Source organism: Heliangelus exortis, chromosome 1, assembly GCF_036169615.1.
Source record: "Heliangelus exortis chromosome 1, bHelExo1.hap1, whole genome shotgun sequence".
NCBI classification, from domain to species: domain Eukaryota; kingdom Metazoa; phylum Chordata; class Aves; order Apodiformes; family Trochilidae; genus Heliangelus; species Heliangelus exortis.
Genome location: NC_092422.1, coordinates 113,306,256 through 113,334,188, shown reverse-complemented (window position 1 = coordinate 113,334,188; position 27,933 = coordinate 113,306,256). Strand labels below are relative to the sequence as shown.

Here is a 27,933-nt window from a genome sequence, read left to right as displayed (position 1 = left end):
AAATGATCCCTATAGCAAGTTTGTTTAGAGTGAAGAGTGCTAGGGAGAAAACAACTACAAGTTCACATAAATGAAGATTATACTGCAACATGCAGTAATTCCTTTGACATCAATTAGAAAAGCTAATTTCTGAGCACTTAATATTGGCTTTGATGCATTTAGGCTTACTTCTGGAAGCAAAGTGTCTTTACTGAACATAAAGAAAAAAAGATCCAACCAAGACATTCACCCCCTCACGGAGGGATGGGACCCATGTGGTTTATGTTTGAGAAAACTCTAGGGAACCAAGAACATGGCCTTATTATGGGGAGAGCTGGGCAAAGCACACAATAGGAGAGGCTGCTAGCTCAAGTCTGTGTAACTATAGTAGTCATAATTATTCTAAGCTATCCTTTAACTCTTTTTGTTTCAGACTGCAGTGAGGCACTCTACCAAAACACCATCGAGCTCCGGCATAAGAGGTTGGACATTAAGAAAGCTTTAACAGAGGAGAAGAAAGATGCTGCTAAGCTCAGAAAGACATACAATGCCTTGGCTGAAAAGGTATTGTAGTGTTTTCTTCTCAGCCATCATTGGCTGGCTCCGCTACAGTGAAAATGTCGTGCTAGTGATGTTGGCTAAGATGTAAAAACAGAAACCTAACCCTCTGAGAGACCTCAGTTTGGGTAGAGATGTTTGTGGTAGCACAGAGGCAGGAGGCAGCTCAATATGGGTCACCTGTTCTCCTAAAAAGGATAAATCAAGTTGGTCTGACCTTAGCTGCTGTGGGGCTGGATCCAGGTTTTAGGTCCAGTTCCTTCCCAGCTGTCTAACCATCATGCAACAGCAGAAACTGGATTCTCTGGTTCAGATACAAAACTTGGTGTAGCTCTGTGCAAGCGGATCGCAATGGAGAGATCAAAGAATCCTTATCCTAACATAAATGCAATGCTATTCTTCCATCTATTTCCTTTGCTTTTACTTATTTCCTTTTGTTCTTTGTCATAGTAATCACTGAATAAACTCAATGCAAGTTTTGCGTTTAGCCCTTTTGAGCTCCTGCATTCATCAAGATATTTGATTTATATTGATTCAAAAATATCGTAACTTGAAGGGTTAACCAGATAGAGAGTTCTGCCAAAATAACATTATGCAAGTCTTGCATTTTATTGTGTCCCAAAAATGTTCCATCAAATATGCTTAGCTTAAAATATTTAATTTTTTAAAGGCTCTCCAAAGTGCCAGCTGCCACATATTCACCCTGAGGTCTGACATTTGAGTATGAATTGTTTCTTTCTCATGCAGAATCAATAAGCATTTCCAGGCATAACACAATAAAAAATATCTTGCAGACTCTGTAGATCTAGAATTATTTAAGACAAAAAAAACCCCAACAAACTGTCTTGACACTTACAAGGCTTCTTTACTAAGGAGACATTTATGAGTGTACTTTTTGTACAGAGTTATTCAGGATGGAATCTTGCTTGAATGCATAGATGAGTCATGTGTTTGCCTATGAAACTCACCTATCATAACATGACAAAAAAAATCCCAACATTTTTTTTCTGTACTTCTTTCTCTTTGGACCAGTAACTCTTAACATATAACCTTGCTGCCTTACAGTTTTGTTTGTCCACAATTTATCTTCTACAGGCAAAAGCAGTGGAAACCAGTCTGGGCACTGCAGAAAGGGAACTGGAGACCTTTCAGTGGGAAAAGCAGCAGAGAATGAATGACCTATATGTAGTTGTGCCTTTGAAACTTCATCAGGTAATTCAAGATGTTGTGCCTCTGCAGGTGCAGAATGGCCTGTGTACATCTATACAATGGTGTTACTGTTTGTTAGGGCCCTTAGTTCCTGATTCACCATAATCTCCTGGGGGTGAAGGGCTATTAATTGACTTCATGCTGCTATTTCCTCTAGATTTTTTTTTTTTCTCCTATACTGACAGAAAAAAGGTAAGAACAGGCAGGTCAGCACACTGCTGAAATGTGCATAGCCTTCAAGCGGTTTATAGGTGTGGCATGGGATTTTCCTTCAGGTCTGTACTTACTGATCTTCTCCTGGAAAAAAACCAACACCCTCCCAAAAATAAACAAACAAAAAAAGCCCCCAAACTATTGAAACTAATAGGAGTTTTGGCTGATTCAACAATGCTGGATAGAATGCAATGTATTCTTGTACACAGCTGTTAGCACAATGATAAGTAAAAAATTGAAGAGGAAAACTAAGACAATACTGTTATTTCGTCTGGGTTGAAGATAGGCCTCTGCCTGTTATGGATTATGTAGCTCTGAGGCAAGCTCAGCTCACTCCATTTGTTCTGTCCTACTTCATTAAAAGGTTAGTAATACAGACAGAAGGGTTTAAGACCTGACCATGCAATCCTGCAGCTCCCAGATCATTCAGAAGTACATTTGATAGGGAGTTCCTTAATCCCCCTTTGTTCCAGGTGCCACAGAAGGGTAGACAGCTTTATATGTAGGTGGTCATCACAGCTGTAAGTTGTCTTTGAGCTTTGCTGAGTGGTTGTGACCCAAAATGCCAGAGTTGTGCCCATGCTTACTATTACCTCCCTCATTAGTTCTCTAAAGCTCACACATTTGTTATCCAGAGAGCTCACCAGCACCCATAAATAAAGTCAGCCTTGCTTACGGCTTTTCCTTACAGGTGGAATACTTGGTTAATGGGGAGATGCCCAGTGACTTCTCTCAGGCTTTGGTATTTACCAACCACTCCTTGGAGTATCTGCAGAAGAGAGTTGTGGACCTACGTAACGAAAAGAAAATGCAAAGAGAGATATACAGGAAGGCCCAGGAGCAGCATAAGCAGCTTATCCAGGACAAAAAGGCGATGGAGATAGAGATTCGACGTGAGTAACAGAGGCTTTGAGCAACACAGGGTACTAATATCCATTCTGTCCCCCTCACTGAATGTGGGTAACTCACTGGATGTGTCTTTACACTCACACAGATGTCACAGCTTGTTACTGCAGAAAATAAAGCAGAAAGAGCAGAGCAAGTGGCTGTTTCGATGAAGTACTTGTAGTTCTCCAGCACTGCAGGATCATTAGGCTGTGTGAAATAATTTGGGAGCTTAGTATAAGGAGAGTTGACTGAGAGGAGACACTGGAAATCAGGACTTATGATTGCTACAGACTTACTGTCTGTAAATCAGAATGCTACAAAGCAAGTACTTTCCCCAAATCTACATAACCTTTTTTGGCATTTTTTCCCTCTGTAACATAGGAATAGTGAAGTAAGCCCTATTTGAAATAGTTTCCCAAGGGCCAAACCCAAAGACATGTCTAGCACCACCAAACCTCTGGAGACCCTCTGTAGTTTTTGGTCTGGGGGTGGCTTACTGAGAACACAGACATGGTCATGGGTGAGAACATCAATACCCACGTGTGACATCGGTGTGGATGGTTTATTACAGAGCAAATACCAAAGTGCCCAGACAGAAAACTGGGGGTGAGGCAGATATTCTGATTAACCTGTGAAAGACAGTGCTGCCACTTTGTGCCATGCACCTTCTGTTAGGACTGGAAGAGAAATGCAATGATCTGATGATGAAGAAGTTTGGCCGGCTGGTTGATTTTGAAGCAGTTCAGGCACGCTCTGCTAACATACGCGTGGCAGAGTTGGAAGTACAAATGATGGAGAAAGAATACGTGCACTCCCAGGAACTGAAAGAGTGGAAGGTAAGGAAAAGGTGGAGGACATATGTTCTGGGATGATCTGTTAAGCCTTCATTCGCCTGGGGCTGAATAGCTACACGAAAATCTTTTGTAAATATGTTTGGCTGGTTTTTTTCACCTGTCATTAATAGATCATAATATCCAACGTCTGGATATTATGGAAAAGTGCATGTGTCTGGGGGGGGCTAAGGCTCAGTACTGTGGTGCATGCAGGCAACACTGCTGCTGCTTCCCTTACAAAATGGTGTCATTGCCCATCCTTTTAAAAATATGGAGAGAAGAAAATCAGAAAACATGGGAGAAATCTCTCTTTGAGCAAGTACAATGCCTCTTGTTTCAAACTGACTTAAGATCTTTTTTTTTTTTTTCCCTGAACAGTAAAATATCAGCACCCTTATACATATAACTAATATGTTCTCTGATTTCTACTTTTTCCTGTTCCTGTTGGCTGGTGTTCTGGGCTTAGTCTTACTGGTGGGTATTTACCACTCCTTAGGGAAGTGAGTCTGGTATCCTTCAACAACACACACATCTAGATCTGGCTCAAGACTTCTCTAACTGACATCAGCAAGGACACAAGTAGGTTTGTACTGACCTGTCCTGGCCACTCTTTGCATATTTGTGGGGCATGGCACATTGCCAGGGAAGAAGAGGGTTTAAGCAGATTTGCAGTTCCTTGCTCTCCTGGTTGTCCTGTGTTTGTAGCTAGGAGAAGAACCCCTGTCCTGCTTCCAGATTTGGATGTGAGACAAATCTCAAAGTAAAAAATCATAGCCCCAGCCTTCTCTATTCCTCTGCTATGCTGGCTTGTGGGAGATGTAGGAACCAGCTCAATTGTATCACATACACAGAAGTACTATGTACCTTATGGTTTTGTCTCTCCCACACTTTTGCCTGTGTTACCTAGATACTTGGGCATTTGCAATATTAATAAATAAATAAATAGGAACAACCAAAACAACAACAACAAAAGAATAAAAAGATAAGATTGCACTAAAGGTACTGTGGAATCAGCTGGTGTTTGCAAGAACAGTCTCTTCACCACTTCTGTGCCACTTCTAACGCTTAACACTTCCCCACTTTCTTTTTGTCCTCATCTCAGCACAACCTTTTTTATCTTTCTAGGAGAGAATCTCAGGCTTGCAGCAGCAGCTCATGAAGCTGACAAAGGAAAACACCAGTAAGCTGCAGCAGCTCAACCGCTTCTACCTTGAAAAGCACCAACTTGAAACTAAGCTGGACTCACTGAAGAATGATCTGGTAAGCCTTTTAGCCACTGTGCTGCATGCAAGTTTGGGGCTGTTCACACATAGGTAAGAGATCATCTGGCCCTCCTCACCAGCTCTCTGCTCTCACATGCTGCTCTGCAGCCAGCAGTTCAAGCTAATGCAGCCTTGTGGCACAGGCTGAATGTCTACTCCAGGTCTTGTAGAACAGGAGATGAATGAGCTGACCCTGAAGAAGGCCATACCTTATCTTCTCTGCTGATTTCTTACTAAGCTGCTCCCTAATACTGAAACAAACTAATTTCCAATTAGAAAATGTCTTGTAGCAAGTCAAAATTATTCCTTGATAACATGGAGACAGTCAAATGAATTAAAGTGTTTTCTTTGTTCTGTATTAGGAAATGATGCAGCCATCTGTGCCAGTCTAATATGGTAGTGATTCTCATTTATGACTTCCCAGTAGTTCTGACTCAGGAGTAGATAAGTCATGGAGCTGTCCTGCATCTTGGAAAGCTTCACTTTCTCACTAGAAATAGGTATCCACCATTCACTCTCCCATGTTTTATACAAGTTATTTTTTCCTCTCCTTACAGGGACTAGAATTACAGGGCATCCATTCTACTGACATCAAGGAGAAGGCCAGGCTGGCGTCACGGCTCAAGGACACAGCTCATGGCGCAGCCCTCCTGAGAGAAGAAATCAATCTTCTAAGCAGGAAAGATGGGTGCTTAATAGATAAACTCATGCATCTTAGCAGAAAAGGTGGTTTTGTTCTTATACAGCCTCCATCACCTGAGGATTTGGACACCTGGTTCTCACCCAAGAAACAGTAACTAACCATCTTTCCTTAAAAACAGTCATGGTTAACCATGGCAGTAGTAATACCTGCAAGTGTGATATGAATTGTTTTGGCTATACAGGAGTTATGTTTGTTTACCTTATCAAAATATGATTGTAGTGATAGATATAGAAAAAAAAAAGTGCAACTACAACCAGTAAATGAATAAATCAGTCTACTGCAGTGTGTGTGCATGTGTGTACATCTGTTCTTCAAATGAGTGGCCTATGGAGGCTGGATAGGAGTGTTTCATCTGAGCAGATCTAGCCCTCTACTCAAAAATGGTAGAATATGTCAGCCTTAAGCGTATATTCTTTTTTAACATCCTAGCAGCCACAACAGTTTTCTGCTAAGTGAGCTAGTTAGTGTCACTGTAAAAAGAGAAGGGAAGTGCTATTTGTTTTAAGAATGCAAAGGGACCTTTCTCCTCAGGACCTACAGCACCCAGATGTGTATGAAGCCACTCAAAGACTTTCTCATTTGCCTCTACTCTGTAGAAGTGGGAAAACTGCATGAAGGATGTAGTATTCACCTGGCATGAGGTTATAGCAAATGCAAAGTCAGCCTGTAATTCCACTGGCTTTCACCTGCTCCACTGGAGTTAGAGAACACCAGTCTATCTTTTCAGGCTTTATATGTGTTTTTTTTTTTTTAAATCTCTGTCATTAGGTATGGTGGTGGCACATGATCATTTACAGCACTTACTTCAATGATCATTGAACCCCAAAGCAGAGGGGCTGCACTTTTTTTCCAGTGCAGTGTCTGGAAGGGCAGGGGGAGGCTTGGGGTTTGTTGATAGTTTTTAACTGAATAGCTTGAACAACCTACAGCTCCACCTGCTCCTCCTCCCCACTCCCCATGTTTTGCCACCTCTGCCTGGAATACGTTCAGCCAGGATCCAACCAGATTCCAGCCAGGCACAAGAACTGTCCCTGCTGGCCCCAGCACAACCAAATGATGGGTACTTGCACTGCCAGCCTTTTCACTGGAGCCCTATACAGGTGCTGAGCATCCTCTGTTTCCTTAGGGAAAACCAACCTCCTTTATCCACAGGCCTCGAAGGTGAAGACTTTTGAAGCTTGAAAATCACAGAGTAAGCAAACAAAATCTGCATAGATTTGGGTGTCTGTCTGCCCCTCCTCATGTCACCAAACTCAGGCAGCTGTCTTTGGTGATAACTGGAAACTCTCTCTAGAAGCTCTGTATCACTTAGCTGGCACAGGTGGTGGCTGTCCCTTTCCTCCTGAGCTCAGCACTGACAAGATTTGCGTGGGTGCCTATGTGTAAAATGATAACTGCAGGGATATATCACTTTTCTCTAGGTGTCCTGCTTGCTGTCTGCAAGTAAAAAAACCCAGCATGTTCATTTAGCATACAGCCAGCCATAGAAAAGACTAAAGCCTTTATTTTAGGTGTCAAAGCGTGGGTTTGTCTTTACAGATACGCGGCTGCAGAGGGCGTGTATGTGAAGGGCTGTTTACTTTAAACAGGCAGAATGCATAACTCCAGTTCATTCACAGGAGCCTGTTCCTGGGACGTGCCTTCCCAGGGGAGGAGAGGAAAAGACCTTTGTGATAGTTGGCTTTCATGAAGACCTCACTGCAAGGGGGTGCTGGATCTTGGTGGTGGCAGCTGTTTGGACCCATGTCCTGCGACATCTTTTGTGCTGCTAATTCAGTCCTGTGCTCTGATGAACAGCTCTGTGCCATGGAGAGCTGCTCCCTTGTTTCTTGGGTGCTCCTGTGACCTTGCTGAGGATGCCTTCTGTCTCCATAGCGTTATAAAAGGCACATATACATCTATATACAAGTGCATAAATATATAAATAGGGGTGTTATACAAAAATAAATACCCATTCTCTTTTTCTCTTCATACTAAGTCTTTGCAAAAGGCAGCTTGGTCCCTAGCTGGTAGGAAAATGAGTCTCTAAGGGCCTCAGTGGTTGCGGGCTGCTGTTCAGGTATCTTGGTAGGTCCTGACCCAAAGATGTGCTCACTGAATTCTGGGGATGGAGGTCTCCTCTGGACTGGCAGCAATCTAGTCTTTCCACCTCTTCAACTGGCACTAGGCCTAGACAGCAAGAGCTTCCTGAAAGAGAAAGGAAGAAACAAATGTTTACAATACATTCTGAAATGAGATGCTGTAGTAGTTTTCCAGTCCACTTTGTGAGGTTAGGTACTGTGATCCAAGATGAAGAACTGTACTCTCAAAGACCTGGGTACATGGGAGTCTGATCCTGTACTTGCACACAATGAGTTTGATCCCCAGTACACAGCTGGATCTTTGGATCAGGTCCTAGTGAGATGGATTCACATGATTTTTTAAGGACCATGCTGTTTTACTGGCATACTGAAAGATGCTAAAGGACAGTGTCTCTGCAACTGGGAGTGGGTATGTGCCCTTCTGGCAGCTTACAGCTCAAACTCACTCTAAAACTGAGTGAGGCAACCTACAGTCCCCAACTTCTAGTATGACCTTTTCATGCTGTTGTTCTACGTGGTATTAAAACTGCCCTTGCAGCCACAGAAGTGGGGATGAACATCAGGAAGGCTCCACAGAGTGATTTCCCTTCAATATCAACCTTAAATGATGAGATAAAGCAAGCACAGAGTTTTCAAGACCACTGACCTTGGTGGAACAGGGGATCCCGTCGAGCATCCGGGCTAGGGCCTCCCACTTTGCTGCCCAGCACTGGATGATGGAGGCCAACAAAGTGCTCTTGAAGGTGAGGACACTCATCTTGTGGCTGAAGAAGCTGGTGAGTTGAGTCATCTGGAAGACTGTAGAGGAAAGAGCCATCTTCTGTCTGTGAGTTGAGCAATCTGGAGGGGCAAACAAAGAGGTTTAGCACTATTCACACATCTTTCCTCCTTGAAAGATGTGACCTATTTAACACCTCAGCCAACTGCACCAATGCCATGACAAAGAGCATTCCCAAAGGTGAGGAAGAACAGAAATTGAGATGTACCTAGGGGATGAGAATGAGGTGATGGGAGGCTGGTTTCTGTGATTCAAAATCTAGTCAGTGCCACAGAAGCCCAGAGAGCATGGAATTAATGACTTGGTGTCTCAACAGTGAGATGCAAAGCACCTGCAATTGGACCCTGGCCAGATTCTGGGGCAGCTGTCTGTCAGTATCCAGTGAGAATGTTAAGTTTCTCTATGCCAACTTTTCAGTCTCCCACTTAGGAGCAGGTGGAGGAAAAGAGGGTAGGGGGAGGCAGGTCTTGGCCTTCTCTACAATTAAATTATCTCTCCCTCAAACCATAGGAGGTGTGAGCTCTATGAAAACAATTTAGACCAGGAGGTCCTAGTGCTGGAACATGGATTTGTTTTCCAAGTTAATTGGGACAGATGGGCTGAGCTTGCTGAGGGCAAGCTTCTGTGACTGTGTAGTCTTGTGAGCCTCACTGGATTGTTCCACCCTCCTCCCTCCATAAGCCAGGACTAACCTGGAGGACTGGTAGTCTTGCTGGGCATTCCCATTTTGCAGCACTCTTGTCTGCAGCAAGGCATTGGTCTCTTCATGTGACTGGAAGGAAGACAGAGAAGGAATCTCAGCAGAGCAATGCTACAAAGGAGCATTAAGAAGTGGATGCTGATCTGGGAGCCTGAGCAGCAGGGCAGAGCAGTGGAACTCTTATGACAGAAGGCAGAGAAAACTAAAGCTTTTATTACAAAGGACTGATCAGAACTGAGCACTGAAAAACTGACTTCATGCTTACTGCTGAATCACTGAGATGATAACCAATTTATAGTCTCAGCGGGGGCACTGCCATTTTCCTGTTAGTATTTACCCAGAGTTCCCAATGTTGTTTGTCCCTGAGAGCTTTGCTGAGGAGAAAGAGGAACCATTCCCCATACAAGTAGCCTTTGCTTACTGCCTTCTCCATATTTGAAGTCAATGCCTTAAGACACCACCTCTTCACCAGTGTTTTTGAAACCTTCCTGTTCCTCCTGGACCTCAGACTCCACTACAAAGGGGAAGTCTCTTTTAAGCAGGATCCAGTTTTGCCCGTTCCACATGCTGCAGGGGGTGCCAGCCGTGGCTGGGGAAGCTCTCTCACTGCAATCACAGCCTCCAGCTCGTATCAAACCCACTGTTAACTGCAGGTGTGGACATACCTGTGGCACTTCATCTGGACTGTAATCTCTGGGCTTGGTGCTTGCATAGCCCACTCCTGCAGAAGGGCAAATGCCATTCATATGTGCCCCACTGGCGTAGGGCTGCCCATTAACATAGGGGTGTCCATTGGCACGGGGAGCAGAGATGCCCCTCAGAGGCACCATGGTGTACTGGCAGGATGATACCAGCAACCCAGCTCCTGGGAAGCCCATGTCGATGGTTTGTTCTGCAGACAGAAGAAAAGTGAAGTGAGGCCAAAAGCAAAGGCAGAGCTGAGCTTCCTGAGGCGAGCTGCCAGCAGAGATAGTGCTAGGCTGTCCTTTCCAGGTAGCTATTTCGGCACCCAAAGCACCCTTGGAGGAAAAAACGGTGGAAAGGGGCCCTACACAAAGGCAAAGGGAGTGCCATTTTCCCTTGTTCTAGTCCCAGGGTTCCTACTCAACAACTAAGCATGACAAATGGTGGCCTTTCTCTTTTTGGGGTTCCACAGGACATTTAGGACTTGCCCTCTGCCCACCCTCTCTGCTTCCTGAAATGTGCAGCCCTCACATTTTGTATGTTTGACCCAACCACACCCAGGGTCAGACCCATCCCAGGGGGCAGAGCACATCTGGGAAGTCAACCCTCAAGAAAGAACCCTTACTCTGCTTGGACCAGGCTCTCCAAAGGCAAAAGGGTATGAAGGCCACAATGAGGAGTACGATAGAGCCCAGCACAACGCCGACAATCAAGTAAGGCAAATCGCTGGAACGGGCCACCATGGCTCCTGTCCCCAGGCCACTGTGCCCACCACTGAGTGGGGGATGCTGCTGGGGAGGCACTGTTGAGAGCAGAAGACGACCTGGCAGTCCAAGAGACTTCCGAGCTGTGAGGGGAAGAGAGAGAGCATTAGACATAAACATGGCAGCTGAAAGAAGCCTGCCCCAGAGATGTCTGTGCTGCAGTGGAGTGGACAGACTTCTACAGTGGCCTTAAAGAAGTGCATCTGAATGCAAGAGGATTTCTTATGCTGATGCATATTGCAGTATCAGACAGGACAGGAAAGTCTTCTGTGCTTGGCTTACAGATCTGCCATGCTTTTGGAAAAGGGAAATAGGTTCTCCAAAACACTCATTTGGACTTAATACTGTTCCTATCACGACAGTACAGATGCTTGGAAGACAACATGGGGCCAGATTTATAATCAAACACCCGAGTTTGGAACAGCAAGGCCAAGCTAGCTTTTCTGATTCCAGTCACCATCTACATGATGCTTATCAAAAACAAAAGGTAACTACTGCTCTGAGGGAAATGATGCTGAGGTCTGCACAAGGGGCTGTGAATACTGGTATGGGTGTATACACATGCTGAGCAACAGTATCAACAAACCTACCCCTCTCTTCTCCCCAGTGTTGCCTCCATCTCCTTGCCTGAGCTTGGGTGAGCCACCATCAGGCAGGGATGGTACCTGCCTTAGAATCATAGAATCATAGAACTGGCTGGGTTGGAAGGGACCTCAGAGATCAAGTCCAACCCTTGATCCACTACCGCTGCAGTTACCAGCCCATGGCACTGAGTGCCACATCCAGTCTCTTTTTAAATATCTCCAGGGACGGAGAATCCACCACTTCCCTGGGCAGCCCATTCCAATGCCTGATCACCCTCTCTGTAAAGAAATTCTTTCTAATATCCAACCTAAACCTCCCCCAGCACAACTTAAGACCGTGCCCTGGGAGTGGGGAGGAGGAGCAAGTGGAGCTGTAGGTTGTTCAAGCTATTCAGTTAAAAAGGGGACAACTTAAGACCTCTGCTGTATTCCGGACAGCTGGAGGCAGGGAAGGCAGCAGGCTGTGCTCTCAGAAGCACCCTGCAAATCTGGCTGGTTACCTTTGGTTTCACAGATCATCACATTGCTGAACTCGCTTTCACCACCTTCGTTGAAGCATTGCATCTTGATGTCATACGAGGTCTCTGGCTGCAGGTGGCTGATGGAGTGCCAGTACCGATCTCCTGGGGAGGGAACACATACAGGGTGCCATTAGTTTCCTCAGGGAATATGTAGGTAAAACAGGGAAAGCAGGCCTAAACAGCAGCAGCTGGCATTTTGTGCACAGGGCTCCTTCTGGACAAATACTTTCAGGAGGAACCAAGAGCTGAGACCAGTCTCCCAAAATGTCCTACCTTCCACCACGTCCTTTTTGTAGTCGCTGTCATTGTCACTGTCAGTGGGGCGGTAGTAGATGTAAAAGCCATGGATGGGAGTGTTGTTGTTGCTGGCTGGGATATACTGCAGAGAGTGGGAAGGAGAGCAGGAATTAGCAGAGATTCTATGCTACATATTGTACTAAGTGGAGAGCAGGTGGACAAGACAACCCAGCAGGAGGATCTTTCTTGAGTCGCCACTCCTTTGTACAGAAACAGCTTCCTTCTAAGAGTTCAGTGCTCTTTTGTACTCTCACACCTCACTTTTCTCAGGTGACAAGCCAGGAGTTTGGACCTGTCACCCCAAGAATACAGTACCCTGCTCCCCCTCCATAGCCACAGCCAATGCTTCAGGGAAAAAAATTCCTCAGCAACACTGACTAAGCCAAGCAAGGACAAGCACACTTTCACCTTGACTCCAGCAGGCTCACAGCTTCCAGGCAAACATCTTGCCATGAACCAGTGAATGCAGCAGTCCATATTTCTGAAGATAGCTCTCTTCCTCCCCCACCCAGGTCAAGACTGCCCTAGCTCCATCTGTTCCTGCTGTCTTTCACCCAGGATTTTATCAGCTAGTGTTAGTGTTTAGGTGAACACCCTGTAGCAACTCCTAGCTAGATGCAGCTAGAAGAGGGTGATGCATCCCTCTGAATAAGCTCTAAGCTGTTTGAAACTCTTGGATCTGAGCTTGTGATCTAAAAGATGCTGCACATTCCTAAAAATCCTCTAGGGTTGACTGCTGTAAATGATTATCAGCACTTAGGATGGCTACCGAGAAAGTGAGAGTGAAAGGCTTATCTTCTGGAAATTACTGGGATGGACAGAGGTGCTAATGGCTTCTAGGAACTTGGCCAGGAGAGCAAGCAGCCACCCTGTGAATTGTTGAACTATGCTCATTAAACAAAATGCTCAAGACCCTGAGGTTATCTGCAAGGATCACTTCTATATGCCCCAAGCCCAGCCCTCCTATACTGGAGAGAGCTATTGGATCCTGGATCAATTTGTGCTGGTGACAGGCTCCGGTGTCGCCTCCCAGAAGATGCATAAGCCGGACAAGTAGCATCCACCCTACACACCTGCTTCCTACACATTCAGGGATCTCCACCCCTACAAACCTTACCATCCACTTCAGCATGATGGTGGTCTCATTGATGGCATCTGTGAAGGTGATGTATGGCCCAGCCACAGGGCGCTCGTAGACCCGGTTGCTGTACCCGGACACCACGTACGGCCGAGACGCCGCACTGGGCTCGCTCTCTCCCAGGATGTTCAGTGCCCGGACACGGAATTTATAGGAAGTACCTAGGGGGTAAAAAGGGAAATAAAGAGTTTCAGAGAGACAGGATGTTTTTCAAGACACCTACTGTCAGCATAGGCCTGACTGTGGAGAGGGGCTACATCTCCAGAAGGCAGAGAGCCTACAGAAAGGTTTTAATCGAAGTACAAACACCGAATGACCAGATTTCAGCCACGTGCTAGATGGAGCCTGCCTTTATTTCCCATCCCCAGTTCCTGTCTGAATAATCTAGAGGTCAGGCAGAAGTTCTGGAAAGTGTATGGATGGGTTCAGAGATGACTGAAAGGATGTCCTGACCTGAAAGCAGGTATGGGAATGCATCCTTCCTCTATGACACGGAAATCAGCTACGTAAACATCAGTTAAAATCTCAAAGCCGAAGTAATTTTTAACCAAACATAATTTTTCTGGTTTTTAAGCTGGGATACATAAGTTGCCCTTTTAAGCTGTCCAGTGCAGTGATGGCATCTCTACTCATGTGAAGCACATTGAGAACTGTTTATCCATCTGTCTTGCCTGTGGCTAAAGAAAGTTCTGTACTGTCTAGTAAATGGCAAAACCAAATGCCTTTAGTAACTATATCCTGTAATACAGAAAGGCATGTGCAAGCCTCCCCGAGGGAGGTCAAATCTATGCAGCTGGAGAAATCAGAGAAGCATCAGCAGCTTTTCCCCATGCATTCAAGGCTGGAGGTGGGGAGGCTTTGTTTTGTTTGCACATGCCAGGGTTAAGCATGATGTGACAGATGGTGAACTGTCCTACAGGGACTGCACAGCTTTTCTACAGACCTCCAGGAAACAGGGAGGAGAACACCTGCCTACCTTTCTCCAGGCCTGGGATTTCCACAGAGAGGCGAGAGGGAGGAATGTCACTGGTGGCTAGGACCCAGTCTCCCAGCTTCTTCAGTTTCTTATATTCCACACGGAAAGACTGGATGGGGAACCCACCATTCCCACGGGGGATCCAGGTCACATACACAGATGTCTCCGATGCCATGGAGATGGTTGGACGGTCTGGTGCCTCTGGAGCTGCAAGGGATGCAGAAGAATATCAGGACATGAAACACATTCCTCTTGCCCTGTCTGGAGGGTCCTGTGGCTTAGAGGTATGTAGGTGAAGGGCTGTCTGCATTGCACCCTCTCTTCTTTCTGCCTCTTCATTGTAGCTGCCACCCCCAAATCCTCACTCCTTTCACTCTGTGCCCTGCAAACACCTTTTAGTTTTGCTTACACCTTGCCCCTTTTCCACTCTCGGCTCAAGTACTGTGAGACAAGGTTTGAGGAGTGAACACCCATCATGAGAGGGAGAGCAGTGAGAGGTGTGGATGCAGGGCTGGAGACAGAGCAAAAGGCCTGACTGATGTGGAAGCAGTGAGCAGGGAGAGACTGACACTGGGGACAGATGGCATCAGGAGAGACTGAGAGGAATCAGCTAGGGAGGAAATAGGAAGTTCTGAACTGTACAAATGTAATTTGACAGGAAAGCAATCAAAAGATGGGAGGGAAAGAGACTGACTGAGCTACAGAGGTAAAAAAAGTGGCAACAGATGAATCAGTGTGGGGGACTGAAGGAGGGGACTTCATAGAAAGGATAAGGACTGAAGAAAATTATTTCATAGAAAGGATAATGGCACTGAATAATAGTAATGGCAGACACAAGGTGGGAAACAATGAGTTGGATTAACCAGGTAGGAACTGATGCTTCTCAGCTGCAGCAAAGTACCCAAATGGAGCACCCTGCCCCACTTGAATGGGCACTAACTACCCCCTATCAGGGCTTGGCTGAATGACAAGGACACCAGGATCTGCAGAGACTTGGTTTCCCTTTCTCCATCAAATTCCTACAGCACCCACTGGCGCACGGTACCTTGTTGATCCTGTGTGCTATACATTCAGAGTCCATGGCAGGGCTTTCTGAACCCTCTGTGTGAAATTCAGCAGGAAACAGAGAGTTTCTGGCAAGTCCTTCCATTAACAGTGGGGACAGGCAGTGCAATCAGCCTGCCCTCCTCAGACTGCCTGCCAAGTGCAGTAGCAGAGGTGTCTGAGAAGGAGCTCTCCTCACCAAGAGCTAGAGGACACCCATCCACCTTTGCTCAGTCTTGATCCACCCAGTGGAGACTTCAACCCCAGCATGTCCTGGCTGCCACCCACAAGAGATTGATGTCCCCTTGCCCTCCCTCCTTGCCCAGTTCAGGAAGGGCCTTACGGGACAGGCGGCTGTTGTCGGACAGGTTACTGCTCTGAGTGCTCGTGCCTGGGTCATCCCTCTGGATTTGCTGTTCTTTGCTGGCAACAATCTCTGGTTTTGGGCGCCGGCCTGTGCAGAAGGGAGAGGTGGCATCAGTGATGATGAGCAAAGAAAATATTCCCAGCCACAATGCCAAGTTAAGTACTCTGTGGACACAAACAGCCCTAGGGCATCGAAGTGTTCAACTTGCAGGCAGGAACTGAGACTACAGGGACAGGTTTGTGAAACTGTTACTAGGTCCCCCTCATATTTAATTTTCTAAGATTTTTAATTGCTTTTCTTGAAATGCTGCTAGATTCCTGTCTGAGAAGGAAGTTAATTAGCATAAGGGAAGAGGTGAGCATGCCCAACACCATAGGGAAGGTTGCTACAAGGGAATGCCATTCTTCACACCTGCTGAAGACAGGAAGAGCAGCCAGGGGACAGTGGGACTTAGCATAGACATTTAGAGCATCCTTTTAGTGGCAAGGATAGCTCAGCACCAATCAGACTGCATGGGAGGGCTTGGAGCTTCCTTTAGTGCAGGACAAGCTTTAAAGGACAGATTAGACAAACACCTGTGGGGAAGAACACCCAGGGGCTGATCCTGTCTGCAGGCAGAGAACAGACTAAATGACCTCTTGACATCCCTGCTAGACCTATTTTCTACAGTTCTGCAGGTGTCCAACTAAGACACTAAGGGAAGAAGGGACTAACTCCAACACAGGCAGAGAGGAACACCTGATTTTGCCCATCCCATTTCAATCCCACTCTCCACTTTGCCTTCTGACTGTCACTCTAAGCTGTGGGCAGATAGGTTTTCAGAGCAGAAACAGCCCCTTTGCCCTAAGGCTGGTGCCTATGCCTCAGGTCTGGGGCAGGGTGTCTTGGTGGGGCCCTCCCCTGAATCAGAGCAAAACACCCAGGGAAAGGTTTGACCTTTACCAGTCCTGAAGGTCACCATGGCCGTCTGTCCCTCGCCAGCACAGTTGTGAGCGGCCATCTCCACCTCGTAGAGGCTCCCAGGGTCCAGTCTGGTGAGTGTCAGGCGGTGCTGAGAGGCTGGGACGTCCCTCACTGACCAGCTGTCTGAGGTGTTGGTGACCTGCTGAGAGACCAACACAGGCATTGCAAGGCTTAGGGGCAGGCTGTGCTTATTGTCTGCACTGAGCATAGAAATTTTTCATCACAGGTTGTCTATCAACCAGGGCTACCTTTCCTGCCTGGAGGACAGTTCCCCACATGCAAAGGAGGGAGATATTTCCAGCCTGATTTTTGCAAAGCTGAGGGATTCAGGTGTAAACAAGACAAGTCTCCCAGTACTGGGATGTTTTCTTCACCTCAGAGACTCATTCAGCCACAGCCTGTCCACTGGCCCCCTCTGATACCGCTGCCCCTCAGTGTGCATGTAGCCCTGGAGCAGCCGCGTCCACAAAGGGCAGCATTAGCCAGAGGCTTGAGCCACCTTAGGAGCCAAATCTCTCCTGCAGACAAGCTGCTGAGCTGCTCATTTAGAAGCTGACCATTTCCATGGGATGAGGTACACAACACCACTTTGGCCATCTGGACCTAAATGATTTGACTGCCAGCTTTTTTATGCATTTTCATCCAGCCTCACTGCTGGCACTTTCTGTCTAAAATGAGGAACTGTGCTGTTTGAGCACAGCTTTCTGTGTGGCAGACACCATCTATGGCAGTGGCCCCCAGAAAGACTTGGAAACACAGTTCATTTTTTGGCGATGCCCCTGGTGCCCCGTGTGGAGGGGGATGGAAGGTGGGACCTTCCTCCTTCTCCCTAGCTGCAAGGATAATATTTTTGCAGGCGAAGAGGCAGGACACTGAAGTGACCCGGTGCCAAAAGGAGCATTAGCAATGCAGGCAACTCAACAAAACGGAAATGCCAGGACTCTGCTGTATCATTCATCTTCTCCAAGCTTTTGACACTGACTGATTAATGCTTGCCTCGTCTTATTTTTATTCCCAAGCCCGTGGAGTTGTGAGGCCAGGGAGGGGAGCCCTAAAGACTGCTAATACCCGGGAAGGTAAAAGAGATATTCTTAAGAAACAAAGATAATGTCTGCATGGCATCTGACTGCTTGCAGGCTGCTGAGATTTCAGGGGCAGTGTTAAGAGAAGGGGAAAAAAAAAAGAGATATCTGCAGAGGAGAAGCAGACCCTTGTCCAATACAAATGTAAGCCTCCTGTCAGTAGGTTTTACTTTCCTTATAGCCATCTTTCACACAAAGAGCCTTTTCTTTTGTTGCTGAATTGATTCCTTCCCTCTCCGCACACATATTTTTCCAGTCAGAGATGTCAAAACCAGATCATTATAAAACGTGATCTGGAGGATCTCGGACAGAAAGAGACTCTTTCACAACAAGTTTAAGGGTTATTTGGACTAATTCCTTTCACACAATTCTTAAGCATCCCAAGAAAGAGTCTCCAGCTGAGAATTTGGACTACACTGAAAACATATTACTGCAAACTGCAGTGACCCATGGTGACCTCCATGCCTTACAGCCTTTCCAGGTGAAGCCCTGAAAAACAAACAAAATATGGGCAAACTCCAGCCTGCAACTTATTATCGCATGCAGAACTGGCAGTAACATGATGCACCATTTGGGGACAAATCTCCTCTTGGCAGACAACCAGAGCCAATAGTTTGGTGAAGCTTTTGGCATCTTTTGTTTTTATTTAAGCTTGCCCTGTTGTGTTCTTGTGTTGGCATCTTCTGCCTTTGTTTTAATGGGCATCTTTAATGTTTAAAGAGATGGGTTAGCTGAAACCCTCGGCTTGAATTTTGTTTAACAAGAAATCAAGGATGTTTAGGGGTTTTAACAGCCTCCTGTTATACCATACTTTTACAAAAGCAAACAATTCCAGGAAAATAGATAGATATATTTACATATAATTGAAAATTGTGCCTTGCAGTTGCTGGGAATCCAGAACATGCCAGATTGGGAATGTACTCAAACCCGAGAGTAAAACCTGCCTCTCTGCTGCAATTCCCTGCCATCTCAAAGTAAATACAAGCAGAAAACAAATAAATCCAGTCCCCCTTTTTTCCCACTTATTTCCAGAAAAATGAGAAGAGATGCACTACATCTCAAAAGCAGAATTTTTACCTTGACAGTGCTAGGCTACAAGCCCTGCCTGCACTCTGCCCACTCTGCAGAGAAGCACAGCAGAGGGCAGAAGCCCTTGGTCTCAAGCAGTGCTCAGCAGTGCACTGTGTGCTTATGCTGTGCCACCAGCCAGGAGACATGCTCAACAGTGCAATGCCTTTCAGTTTCCAGAATAAAACAGTGGCTGAGGACCCTCCCAGAGGATTTAGCATGGCTTCTATGGCCCTCTGCCAGCTCCTCACAGCCACTGAACGAGGCTGCTTCAGCGCTGCTGAGCAGGGCAGCTATGTGCAGCAGGAGAGGGGCTGCTTCTCTGCCCAAGCCTTTCAAGGCAGAGGGGTCCTTGTGGCTTGTGCCAAGACAAAAGAATTACAGAGCCAAACCACCACACAATCTGCCCTCCAGACTTTCTACTTGTGTCAGCACACATCGGGGAATGGGAAGTGGAAGCTCATCAGACTAGAAACACAGGTGTGTGCATACACCCTCTGCTTACTTAGGTAGACAGATGTACCACTACGGTGCAAGGCTCAGCAAGCCTTGCAGCCTGCACTCATCACACCTCAGCGGGCTGAGGCTGCAGCTGAGGAGGTCCCACTGACCAGCATTCCCCCAAGGAACCCCCCACAAGGTGTGAAAACATGCAGTGAAGCCACCAGCCTGCCAGTGGGATGGCACAGAGGAAAGACCGAAGCAGGTCAAAACAGCAGTACCTTGCGATGTTTCACCACGTAATAGAGGATGGGGGCTTTGCTGTCAGGCCGGGGTCTCCACACCAGATCGTAGCTGTCTGTCTTGGATGTCCGAGGAGAACTGAGGATGATGGGGGCCTCAGCTGGAGACACCAGCTCCTTGTTGGCTGTGCAGTGTGGGGACACTGCCAGTGGGGTTGTCCCAGGCTTTGTCAGTCCGGCTTTATCCAGGGGCAGCTTTAAGGCACCGTCCCTGGAAGGCGGTGTCGGAGGCTGAGCTGACCCCAGCCAGGCATCTCGCCTAGGGTTGAGTGTAGCTCCTGAAAGACAGTATGTCAAGAGTAAATGTGTGTTGCAGGCAGGGTAAATGCCCAGTATAGTCTGCAGTGAAGGCAGAGCTACAAGGAGCCCCTTGAATCCTCTCACAATACCAGAGAAATGGACCCTCTGAAGCACAGGTATCTTAAGAGATATCAGGTCCCAGGAGGTGCTCCCTGCTGTGCCACTCTTTTGAAAGAAGTGTTTGAAAGAAGCTCTCCTTCTCCTGGTATAAACCTAACATGCCTTGCTGGGGGCTCTCCCAGAACAGGCCTTGACCACATGGAGCTTCCTCTCTCTCTGAAACGGCTCTTACCATGGATAAGTTCAGAGGGATCCAAGGAAGCAGGTGACACCTCTTTTACACCAGATGACTCCACCCACATTGGTGTTTATACTCTCACTCAGTGTAAGCTCGGAGTCAGAGAACTGAGTAAGCCATGGATAAGGCACTACACGCAGATGTCATTTGCCTCTTGCTTAGAGCTACCTCACATACACCCGTGGCACTGCACTTAAGAGGCAAAAATGCAGCCATCTGTTACTACAGGGAGGGAGAATGGCCCCAGTCAAAAAAAGCACCTGGAGCATAGAGTGAAAGCGCAGGAAGACCATGGCAGCTCAGACACAAGCAGGAGCTCCAACAAACACAGCAACTTTCTTCTCCTGCTCCCCTTGCTCCTTCCCCACACATTAGGCTCTGGCATTGATCGGCTGCATGCTTGGAGCGAAGAACTTACCTGGCCGGGCTGTCCTCAGTTGCACCATGGCTTGTGCACTGCCGACCTCATTCTCTGCCATACACTGGTAGATGCCATCATCCTCAGGCCCCACGCTGAGCAGCCGCAGCGCTCTGCGGGACAGCCGGAGCCGGTGGCTGGCAGAGAGGGGGACAGCGTTGTGCAGCCACATGACAGAGGGCTGGGGGTTCCCTCGCACCTCGCAGGTGAACTTGGCACTCTGGCCCCAGGGGATGATCTGCTGGGACAGCTCCATGGTGACCTCCGGGGGCTCTGCACAGGGAAACACAGCTGCTGAGTGCCACTGGGCAAGGAGCACGGCAACAAAGGATACACGGTACTAATAGCTAAGGTGTAGTATCCCTTAGGTTTCCCAGCCCATAGAGACCTTCCCTACAGAACAGAGCAAAACTGAAGTCACTCTGATGTCTTCCCAACATCAACCAGTCTTCTCCTAGAGAGTGTTGGAGCAAACCCAGTGCCACAAATGACAAGAGCTTCCACAGGGGAAGGGAAGATCCATCATCTCATGGTGGTGGCAGGAAGGAGGAACTACCACCTTCGAGGAAAAATTCATGCCATCTCCTAGAAACTGGAGCCACGAGCAAGGGTTTGCTTTACATAGTGATTTGTCCAGGGAGAGGAGGAGTACAGCAGTATTTTTCCCTGAAAGCAGTGGAGAAAGCCCAAGCCCTTCTTGAAACAACAGACACAGCAGCACTCACCAAACACTTGCACGTTGTAGAAGATGAAGGCAGCTCCAGCCTCCCCTACCCCATTGTCAGCCGTGCAGCTGTAGGTCCCCGAGTCCTCCTCACTCGTGGGGTCAATGAGGAGGTTGCTGAGCAGGAAACGTGTCTTGTTGTACGCAGAGACACTGGAGCCATCCTTGGCCCAGGTGACCCTGGGTGGGGGGATCCCGCTGGCCACACACTCCAGAATGAGGCTTTGGCCCTTGGTGACAATGATGGTTTGAGCTTCGGGGGGGTAGATTATCCGGGCTGCCTCTGCTGTGGAGCCTGGTGAGGAAAGGAGGAGGAAGGAGGTGGGTGGAAAGGAAGGTGGCCGGTGGGAAAGCACCCTGTGCTGGTAGGGGCAATAGTAGGGCTAGTGAGATGCTCTCCTGCACTGGGATGGATAAATGGCAATGCAGGACCAGAGGGACATTCCTTAAGGGAGGCATGCACACAGCAAGTGGTCTTGCCAAAAGGTCTTTGCTCACCCATCACCAAGAACAAGTGCTGAGAACATGTGCAATCCCAAGGTTGCACATGCATACCCCAGGAACAGACCTCAGGGCCCTCTGCTGCTGGGAAGAAGTTTTCCCAGCAACTGATAATGTCAGCTCCCAGAGAAAACCATCTGCAATAGCACTGGTACATGCTCCCAGGGCTGGAAGTGCTATGGAGAAGACATGCAGTGAAGGGAGAAAGAGAGGCTTACGTCTCACACGGAGCCTCTCACTGGAGACTGAAGTTTTCACCTCCTGCGTCACAGGGTTGTAGGCAGCACATTTGTAAGTCCCCTCATCCTCTTGGCTGGCATTGACGATCTGAAGGTTTCCGGATGGCATGATGAGGTAATTGTCTGTAGAGACAGAAGAGGAGGTGGCACGTGGTCACTTCATGCAGTGCCCTGAAGAAAAGGTGGTCAAGTGGGAAGGCAAAAAACAATGTAGTAACACTAATAGCATTGAAATGACCACTTTTGGTTCAAATATCAGGGGGTGCAATAATGCAGTGATGGAAGGAACAGAGCCTTAGGTCACAGGTACATGAAGCAGATGTAGTGAGTGAAGCTGCAAAATTCATATCCAAATTTAAAACATATCCCCAATCTAAAAGTTGCCTTCACCCAGGCTGGGCTAGAGGAACACTTCACCAACACATGGAGATGCCCAGTGAAGAGTGATGTTATGCATCACCCAATTCTGCTTCCTTTCACCTTTATGACAAGGTGGTGCTACACATGGCTTTCCAATCCCAGACAGTGGGGACATCAGGGAGACCTGGCAGAGATGGCTAAACTAACCTGTGCTCAGATCATTAGCAAAGGAATGACAAGGAGACAACAGTCCGAGAAAGCTGCTTCTGGTAAGGAAGGGCATAGGTAGGACCCAGTGGGACAGACCCCTGTGGCACTCACCTCGGGAGGCCTCAAGCCACTCCTGCTTCACACTGTAGCGGACCTGAGCCTTGGGGTGACTTTCTGGTAGGTCGCAGGCAATCACAGCTGTGTTCCCTTCATCCACCTCAATCACGTGCTGCCCGTCAAACTTGAAATCTTTGAGATCTGCAGAGAGAGCAAACAACAGGGCATCTCAGTGGCTGGCTCAGCATCCTGGCCTCAGCTCACCCCTGTGAACCTGGGGCTGTTTCTATGTGGTGCCAGCAAGGGACTGCTCTGTCCCCAGCAGCCAGGGAACTTGGCCTGATTTCAGAGCTTTGTTTTTTGTTCCTCCTTCCTACAAAATGGGTAACTTAAAACACAGCTTCTGGAGAAACCACCTGCTCCGTGGCTGAGAAACTGAGTGCAAAAAGTTCTGGCCTGAAAGTGAAAAACGAGCCAAGTTACTGCAGCACTGAAGGGCAGCCAAAACTGGTTGCTCTGCTGCTGGCTATTTCAAACACGGCTGCTGTCCTGCTACCGAGAAGCTAACTTTGTCATCATAACTCAGGGAGCCCAGCCTGCTTCAAGAGTGTACAGATACTGGGTGACACAGTGGGACAAGGTGTGTGAGCACTGGATGCTCCCAGAGCTGTCCTGAGCTCCTCCAGCACCTGAGCAATCTGTCTCCACTCTGGCACTCTTACTCCCATTAAATACCTCACAGTCCCGGATGGTTAACCACAAGGCTTTGAATGTGTCCAAGCAATGCCCACACTCCAAAGAATGGGGACTTGCAAGGAAAAACAGCTCCTCTTCTACACAGCACAGCTGTTCCCTCCCTAAAGCAGCCATGAAAACACCCCATTCCAGCACAAGTCCCCCTACAAGGCTGCGATGGGGGAGACACAGAGGTGATCCAGGCAGCACATGTGGCAGCTCAGGGGCAAAGGAAAGGGGCATGTGACATTTTATTTTCTTTTCCTGTTTTTTCAAGCAGAAGCAGAGGACTGTGGTAAAAACCAGCAGAGTAGGGCAGAGCAGGGCAGGGTAGGGTGGGGAGCACACCAGCGTGGCCTTGCCAAGCTTCTTGGAGATGGAGCTTGTCCCTGCTCTCCCTGGGCATGATGGCAAATCTTCCTGGGGCACTGCAAGCCCAAAGTTTGCCTCAGCCAGCCTGTGCCAGGAGGGAGAGGGGCTCGTGCCAGGAAAAAAGTCCTGCGCATGCATTTTTACGGTGCTGTGCAGCATCCCAGGCGACCACTAGCGACAACTGCACATCCTACAGCTGGTCACAAGTCACGTTGTCAACCAAGGCTCAAGCTGGCCCATCTTCCCAGGCACCCAGCACTAACACCCGTCTCTGGAGCCGCACGCTGCGAAATCTGGATGAGACCACACTCTCTTTTCAAAACCCCACGCTAAGGCAGCGCACGGCATCCGTCGCCACAGCATGGCATGGCACGGCCACGCGCTGTCAACAGCTCCCTTGCCCCTCAAAACCCATTTTGGGACATGGAGCCTGTGACCTTGGGTAGTTTGGAGAGCCAGGGGGAAGCAGGAGGGCTGGCGGCGGGCAGACGGCAGGCAGACTCCCTTGGCAGCCCCGGTCGGCAGAAAAATGTGTTTTTTGTTCTTTGGGAAATGCAGCAGCGCTCCAAGAGCAAAAGACAACTCTGGCTCCAAGCTTCTCCCACCCACAGTCATGGAAAAGTGACATGAAATTTCTCAAGCAGACTTTCTGATTAAAGCAAGATCCTTTATGGAGTTTAAATAAAAAACAGCTCTCTTGGCAAGGCAGTGAGAAAGCCTCCCCGAGCACGGCATGGAGGGGCTGCTGGGCGGCTGCCGGGGAGCCAACGTTCCCGGGCCCAGATCTGAGGGAAGGGGAGGAGGTTGAAAAGAAAAGGGGAGGTTTTGCAATGTCATAAAAATGATTTGCAGCGAACATGTCTAATACTTCTGGAATTTCTTGGCATCGTTCAATTAAAAAAAAAAAAAAAAAGAATAAGAAGAAGGAATACGGGTGAACTTCAGATATGTGATTAATCCTTTAAGACAAGCCGAGGAGGGGAGCCACGACTCCACGGGGTATTAAAGCCAGATGAAGGTTAACTCTTAACTTGTGAAAACCTGGCAACGCCTCGTGCTCCTCCAGCAAGGAAAGTTACAGCTGGGGAGGGGAAGGGTGCGGGATATTTTCTCCTCATTGCTTTTTATATTTGATCAAGGAATAAAATAGCAAGAGCCACAGAAATGGAAAGAAGTGGAGAAGAGGCGAGAGCCCAGTGTCTGCCTTCCCACATCATGCATATTTCTCTGATCAACAAAATATAAACGAGCATCAGGAAAATTAATGTGCGCCTTGGTGGTCTGGATTCATCACAGCCAAATTCAGATTTCAGAGCCAAGGCATAGGCTTCAGCAGTGCTGGCAGGGATCTGCACACACACATGCATACATGCATGCGAGACCTTGAAGAGGAGACGGGGCCCAAAAGCCTGGAGAAGGAGCAGACCCATGGCTTCGGCACAGCAGAGCCCACGGGGGAGCACCATACTCTTGGAGGTGGAAGATGATGTTTCTGTGCTGGGGGACCTCTGGGACCACCTTGGGCTGGGAGACACCTCATGTGCAACCCTCCCAGACAGCTGCTCAACCCACTGTTCTCACAGCTGTGAGTGTTGCAGCCCCACGGGGGGAGTGGGACCCTTGGCTCTTCCTGCCTTCCCCTCCCAGCCCAGCCATGGGGAATGAGAGGCAAAGCAGTGGACAGAGAGGGAAAGAACAGAGGAAAGGCATCCTGGGATGGCTGGGGGAGCAAGAACTGGACACTGCCAGAGAAGTGGAGTGAAACCAGCAGGGGAGAGGGGAAAAACATCAAGTGGGCACCAGGACAAACTATTTTCCAATACGCAAGTGTATGAGCATCCTGCCAAACTACTCCCCTAAATTCCTGCTCCCCCACAGTGAACAAGACTGTTTTATTTAACCAGTGGGTTTTGGCCATGGGCGGTCTGAACCGCCCTGCTCCCAACTGGTACAGGAGCATACAGCCACCCATTAATGCCGATAAGTAGGCTGAAGCTGGCAAAGGGGTGTTTGGGGGCACTGCTGGGACTGGGGTGGGGGCACCCTCTGTGTGTGTGTGTGTGTGTGTGTGTGTGTGTGTGTGTGACCAGCACCCCTTCACACTGCCCTTTGTGCTTGGCCCCAGCACGGCAGAACAGAGGCTGCTGGGCTGGGCTAAGACACACAGTTTCACTCGGGGGGCTTCAAATGAGCCCCCCCCCCCTTGAGATGTGGGGAGCTATGCATGCCTCCCCCCACCAGGCAGTGCAGGGAATGGTGGAGGAGAAGGTCAGTGCCAGTGGGGGGATGGAACACTCTCCCCTCCGGCTGCCTGGCTGGCAGCAGCTGTGCCCCTCGTCTAACATGCAATTTGCACCCTGGGTCTAACTCCTGCCACAGCTGGGAGAAACCACATCCCCTCTCCCCTGGCTGGGTTTTCCTTTTCATATGGCAGCACCCGACGTGCCAGCCCATGTCCTTGTCCTCAAAAGGCTCACACACAACAGCAAGTCCTCATCCACCAACTACCGGCTGGGAGGTGCTGCAGACAGACAGACAGAGCATTTGCCAATCCCAGCCGTGCTGGGAGTACCACAGGGTTTTTTTTTTCCTTTCTTATTTTTCTCCCTCTTCTTTTTTTTTTTTGGTTTTTTTTGTTTGTTGTTGTTGTTGTAGTTGTTCAGAAGGCAGCACAACCAAAGGGCAGTGCTTGTGTCCATCTGCACCCTGCCCCACGGCGTGATGGGGCGAGCCGGGGTTTGGGGAGGGTCAGCCCTGCGGCAAGTCGTGCCCCTGTCATTGGGGAGGGAAACCAGCTGAATCCCAGGGCCAGGGGCCAAGCAAGGAGGCAGGCCAGACAAACCAGATTAAATGAATAGGAGACCATAAATAACTTTGGAGAAGAAGCAGTAAATAAAATGCTGGCCCTCAAGGTGAAAGTCCTCTCCACTGCAGGGAAGTGTGAGGGAGGGAAAGGAGGGATGCTGAGAAGGCAGGGATGGGTGTCCCCCAGCCTGGGGCCAGGCACCCTCCACTAATCCCCCCTCGGCTGTCAGAGCAACCCAAGGTTATGGCTCTCTCTCCCCATCTGGTCAGTGTCACAGGAGCCTAAGGACAAGCACTGTCCCCACCTGTCCCCTCTCACTCCAAGGGGACAGGAGCAGCCCCCAAGTCTTCCGCCTGTTCGTGCACCCCAAAGTGCACCCCCCCAGCCTGTGCCCCACTCCTCCACATTTCCCTGGGTCCACAGCACATCCCCCCATGCCACAGCCCCCCTGGCTCAAGCAACACCACCTGTGTTTTCCTTCTCTCCCCTCCTCACGCCACCTCTGCCCCCGAGGCCAGAGCCCCCCGTGCCTGCTCAGCAAATGCTTTTCCAACACACTCTCACCCCCTTCCTTCCTTCCCTCCTTCCCTCCCGCCATTGCCTCTGGGGAACCATCAGAAGAGAGGCCCAGGCAGAGGAAAATGAATGGGGCTGTCTTCAGAAAGCAGCTGCAAATTCCTGGGGGATGCCCAGCCCGACCCGGCTCAGGGTCACTGCCCACGAGTGCTGCAGGCTGAGGCCCGGCTTCCCCCACGTGCTGCTGCCAAGCCAAGGTGGTGCCGATGGAAAAGCCTCCCTGGGACCACAACATCCCTGGGACACCTCTCATCCCTCTTTGTGGGGACAACTCTGGAACAGGTAGAGTCCCTTTTCTGCACCGCTCATCTAATTTTTTTTGCTGTTGTTTTGCTTTTAAATGTCACATCTATCCAGGTGAGGCTTGCTCTAATGCTCATGGCTCTGATTTTCCACACACAGAGCTAAACGCTGGGAGGTGCACGGCTTTCAACACCTCTGCCCTCCACCTTTGCTCCAGCCCTGCACTTCAGATGCCTAAAAAGGGCTCACAACATTCCAAGCCTTGTGCTACTGCAAGACCAGCCCACAGCACCATGTTCCTGTCCCTGGTGGACTTAATCTGGCTCCACCAGAGCCACTGCAGCCAGACCTTTTCCATGTAGCACCTCCAACCATGAGAGGGGCTGAAGAAGGGCTTCTGTCTTGATGACAGATTTGCCACCTGCAATTAGGCAGAGCAAATACTTATCTCTCAGCTCTCGGTCACATGAAAGCTTAGGGCCTGCCTTGGAAAACCAGGAATACCCCTGCCTCATCCATTCAAGACCCCAGCCCATCACCACAGGGCAGAAGGGATGCCTCAGGCCCAGGCAGGGCTGATGTTGTGCAGCAGGCCAGGCCAGCAGTGATCAGAGGGAATCTGTCTACACTGATGTGCCAAGGGGCTGCTGAGGCTGAAT

General features: G+C 48.7%; 2 protein-coding genes across 6 annotated transcripts in view; one reads left to right on the top strand and one right to left on the bottom strand.

Annotated features, from left to right (window-relative positions):
* The window catches only part of CFAP44 (cilia and flagella associated protein 44), a 44,340-nt gene extending 38,413 nt beyond the window's left edge, over positions 1-5,927 (top strand). For all 4 annotated transcript variants that reach the window (XM_071759398.1, XM_071759413.1, XM_071759403.1 and 1 more), the window contains 6 exons: positions 413-543; positions 1,633-1,749; positions 2,651-2,852; positions 3,523-3,683; positions 4,806-4,940; positions 5,500-5,927. In XM_071759398.1, the coding sequence (XP_071615499.1) occupies positions 413-543; positions 1,633-1,749; positions 2,651-2,852; positions 3,523-3,683; positions 4,806-4,940; positions 5,500-5,739 (986 nt within the window). In that variant the 3' untranslated portion in view covers positions 5,740-5,927. The remainder of the gene's footprint in view (positions 1-412; positions 544-1,632; positions 1,750-2,650; positions 2,853-3,522; positions 3,684-4,805; positions 4,941-5,499) is intronic.
* Positions 5,928-7,129: 1,202 nt separating this feature from the next.
* The window catches only part of BOC (BOC cell adhesion associated, oncogene regulated), a 58,144-nt gene continuing 37,340 nt past the window's right edge, over positions 7,130-27,933 (bottom strand). The window contains exons 4-19 of one of the 2 annotated variants that reach the window (XM_071759369.1): positions 22,597-22,743; positions 21,895-22,038; positions 21,177-21,470; positions 20,452-20,724; positions 19,415-19,713; positions 16,522-16,684; positions 15,556-15,666; positions 14,169-14,375; positions 13,172-13,353; positions 12,031-12,136; positions 11,737-11,859; positions 10,514-10,735; positions 9,870-10,096; positions 9,197-9,276; positions 8,373-8,566; positions 7,130-7,832 (exon numbers count right to left, since the gene is read on the bottom strand). In XM_071759369.1, coding sequence (XP_071615470.1) covers positions 7,648-7,832; positions 8,373-8,566; positions 9,197-9,276; positions 9,870-10,096; positions 10,514-10,735; positions 11,737-11,859; positions 12,031-12,136; positions 13,172-13,353; positions 14,169-14,375; positions 15,556-15,666; positions 16,522-16,684; positions 19,415-19,713; positions 20,452-20,724; positions 21,177-21,470; positions 21,895-22,038; positions 22,597-22,743 — 2,957 coding nt within the window. In that variant the 3' untranslated portion in view covers positions 7,130-7,647. The remainder of the gene's footprint in view (positions 7,833-8,372; positions 8,567-9,196; positions 9,277-9,869; positions 10,097-10,513; positions 10,736-11,736; positions 11,860-12,030; positions 12,137-13,171; positions 13,354-14,168; positions 14,376-15,555; positions 15,667-16,521; positions 16,685-19,414; positions 19,714-20,451; positions 20,725-21,176; positions 21,471-21,894; positions 22,039-22,596; positions 22,744-27,933) is intronic. The other variant, XM_071759379.1, reaches the window with a different exon arrangement.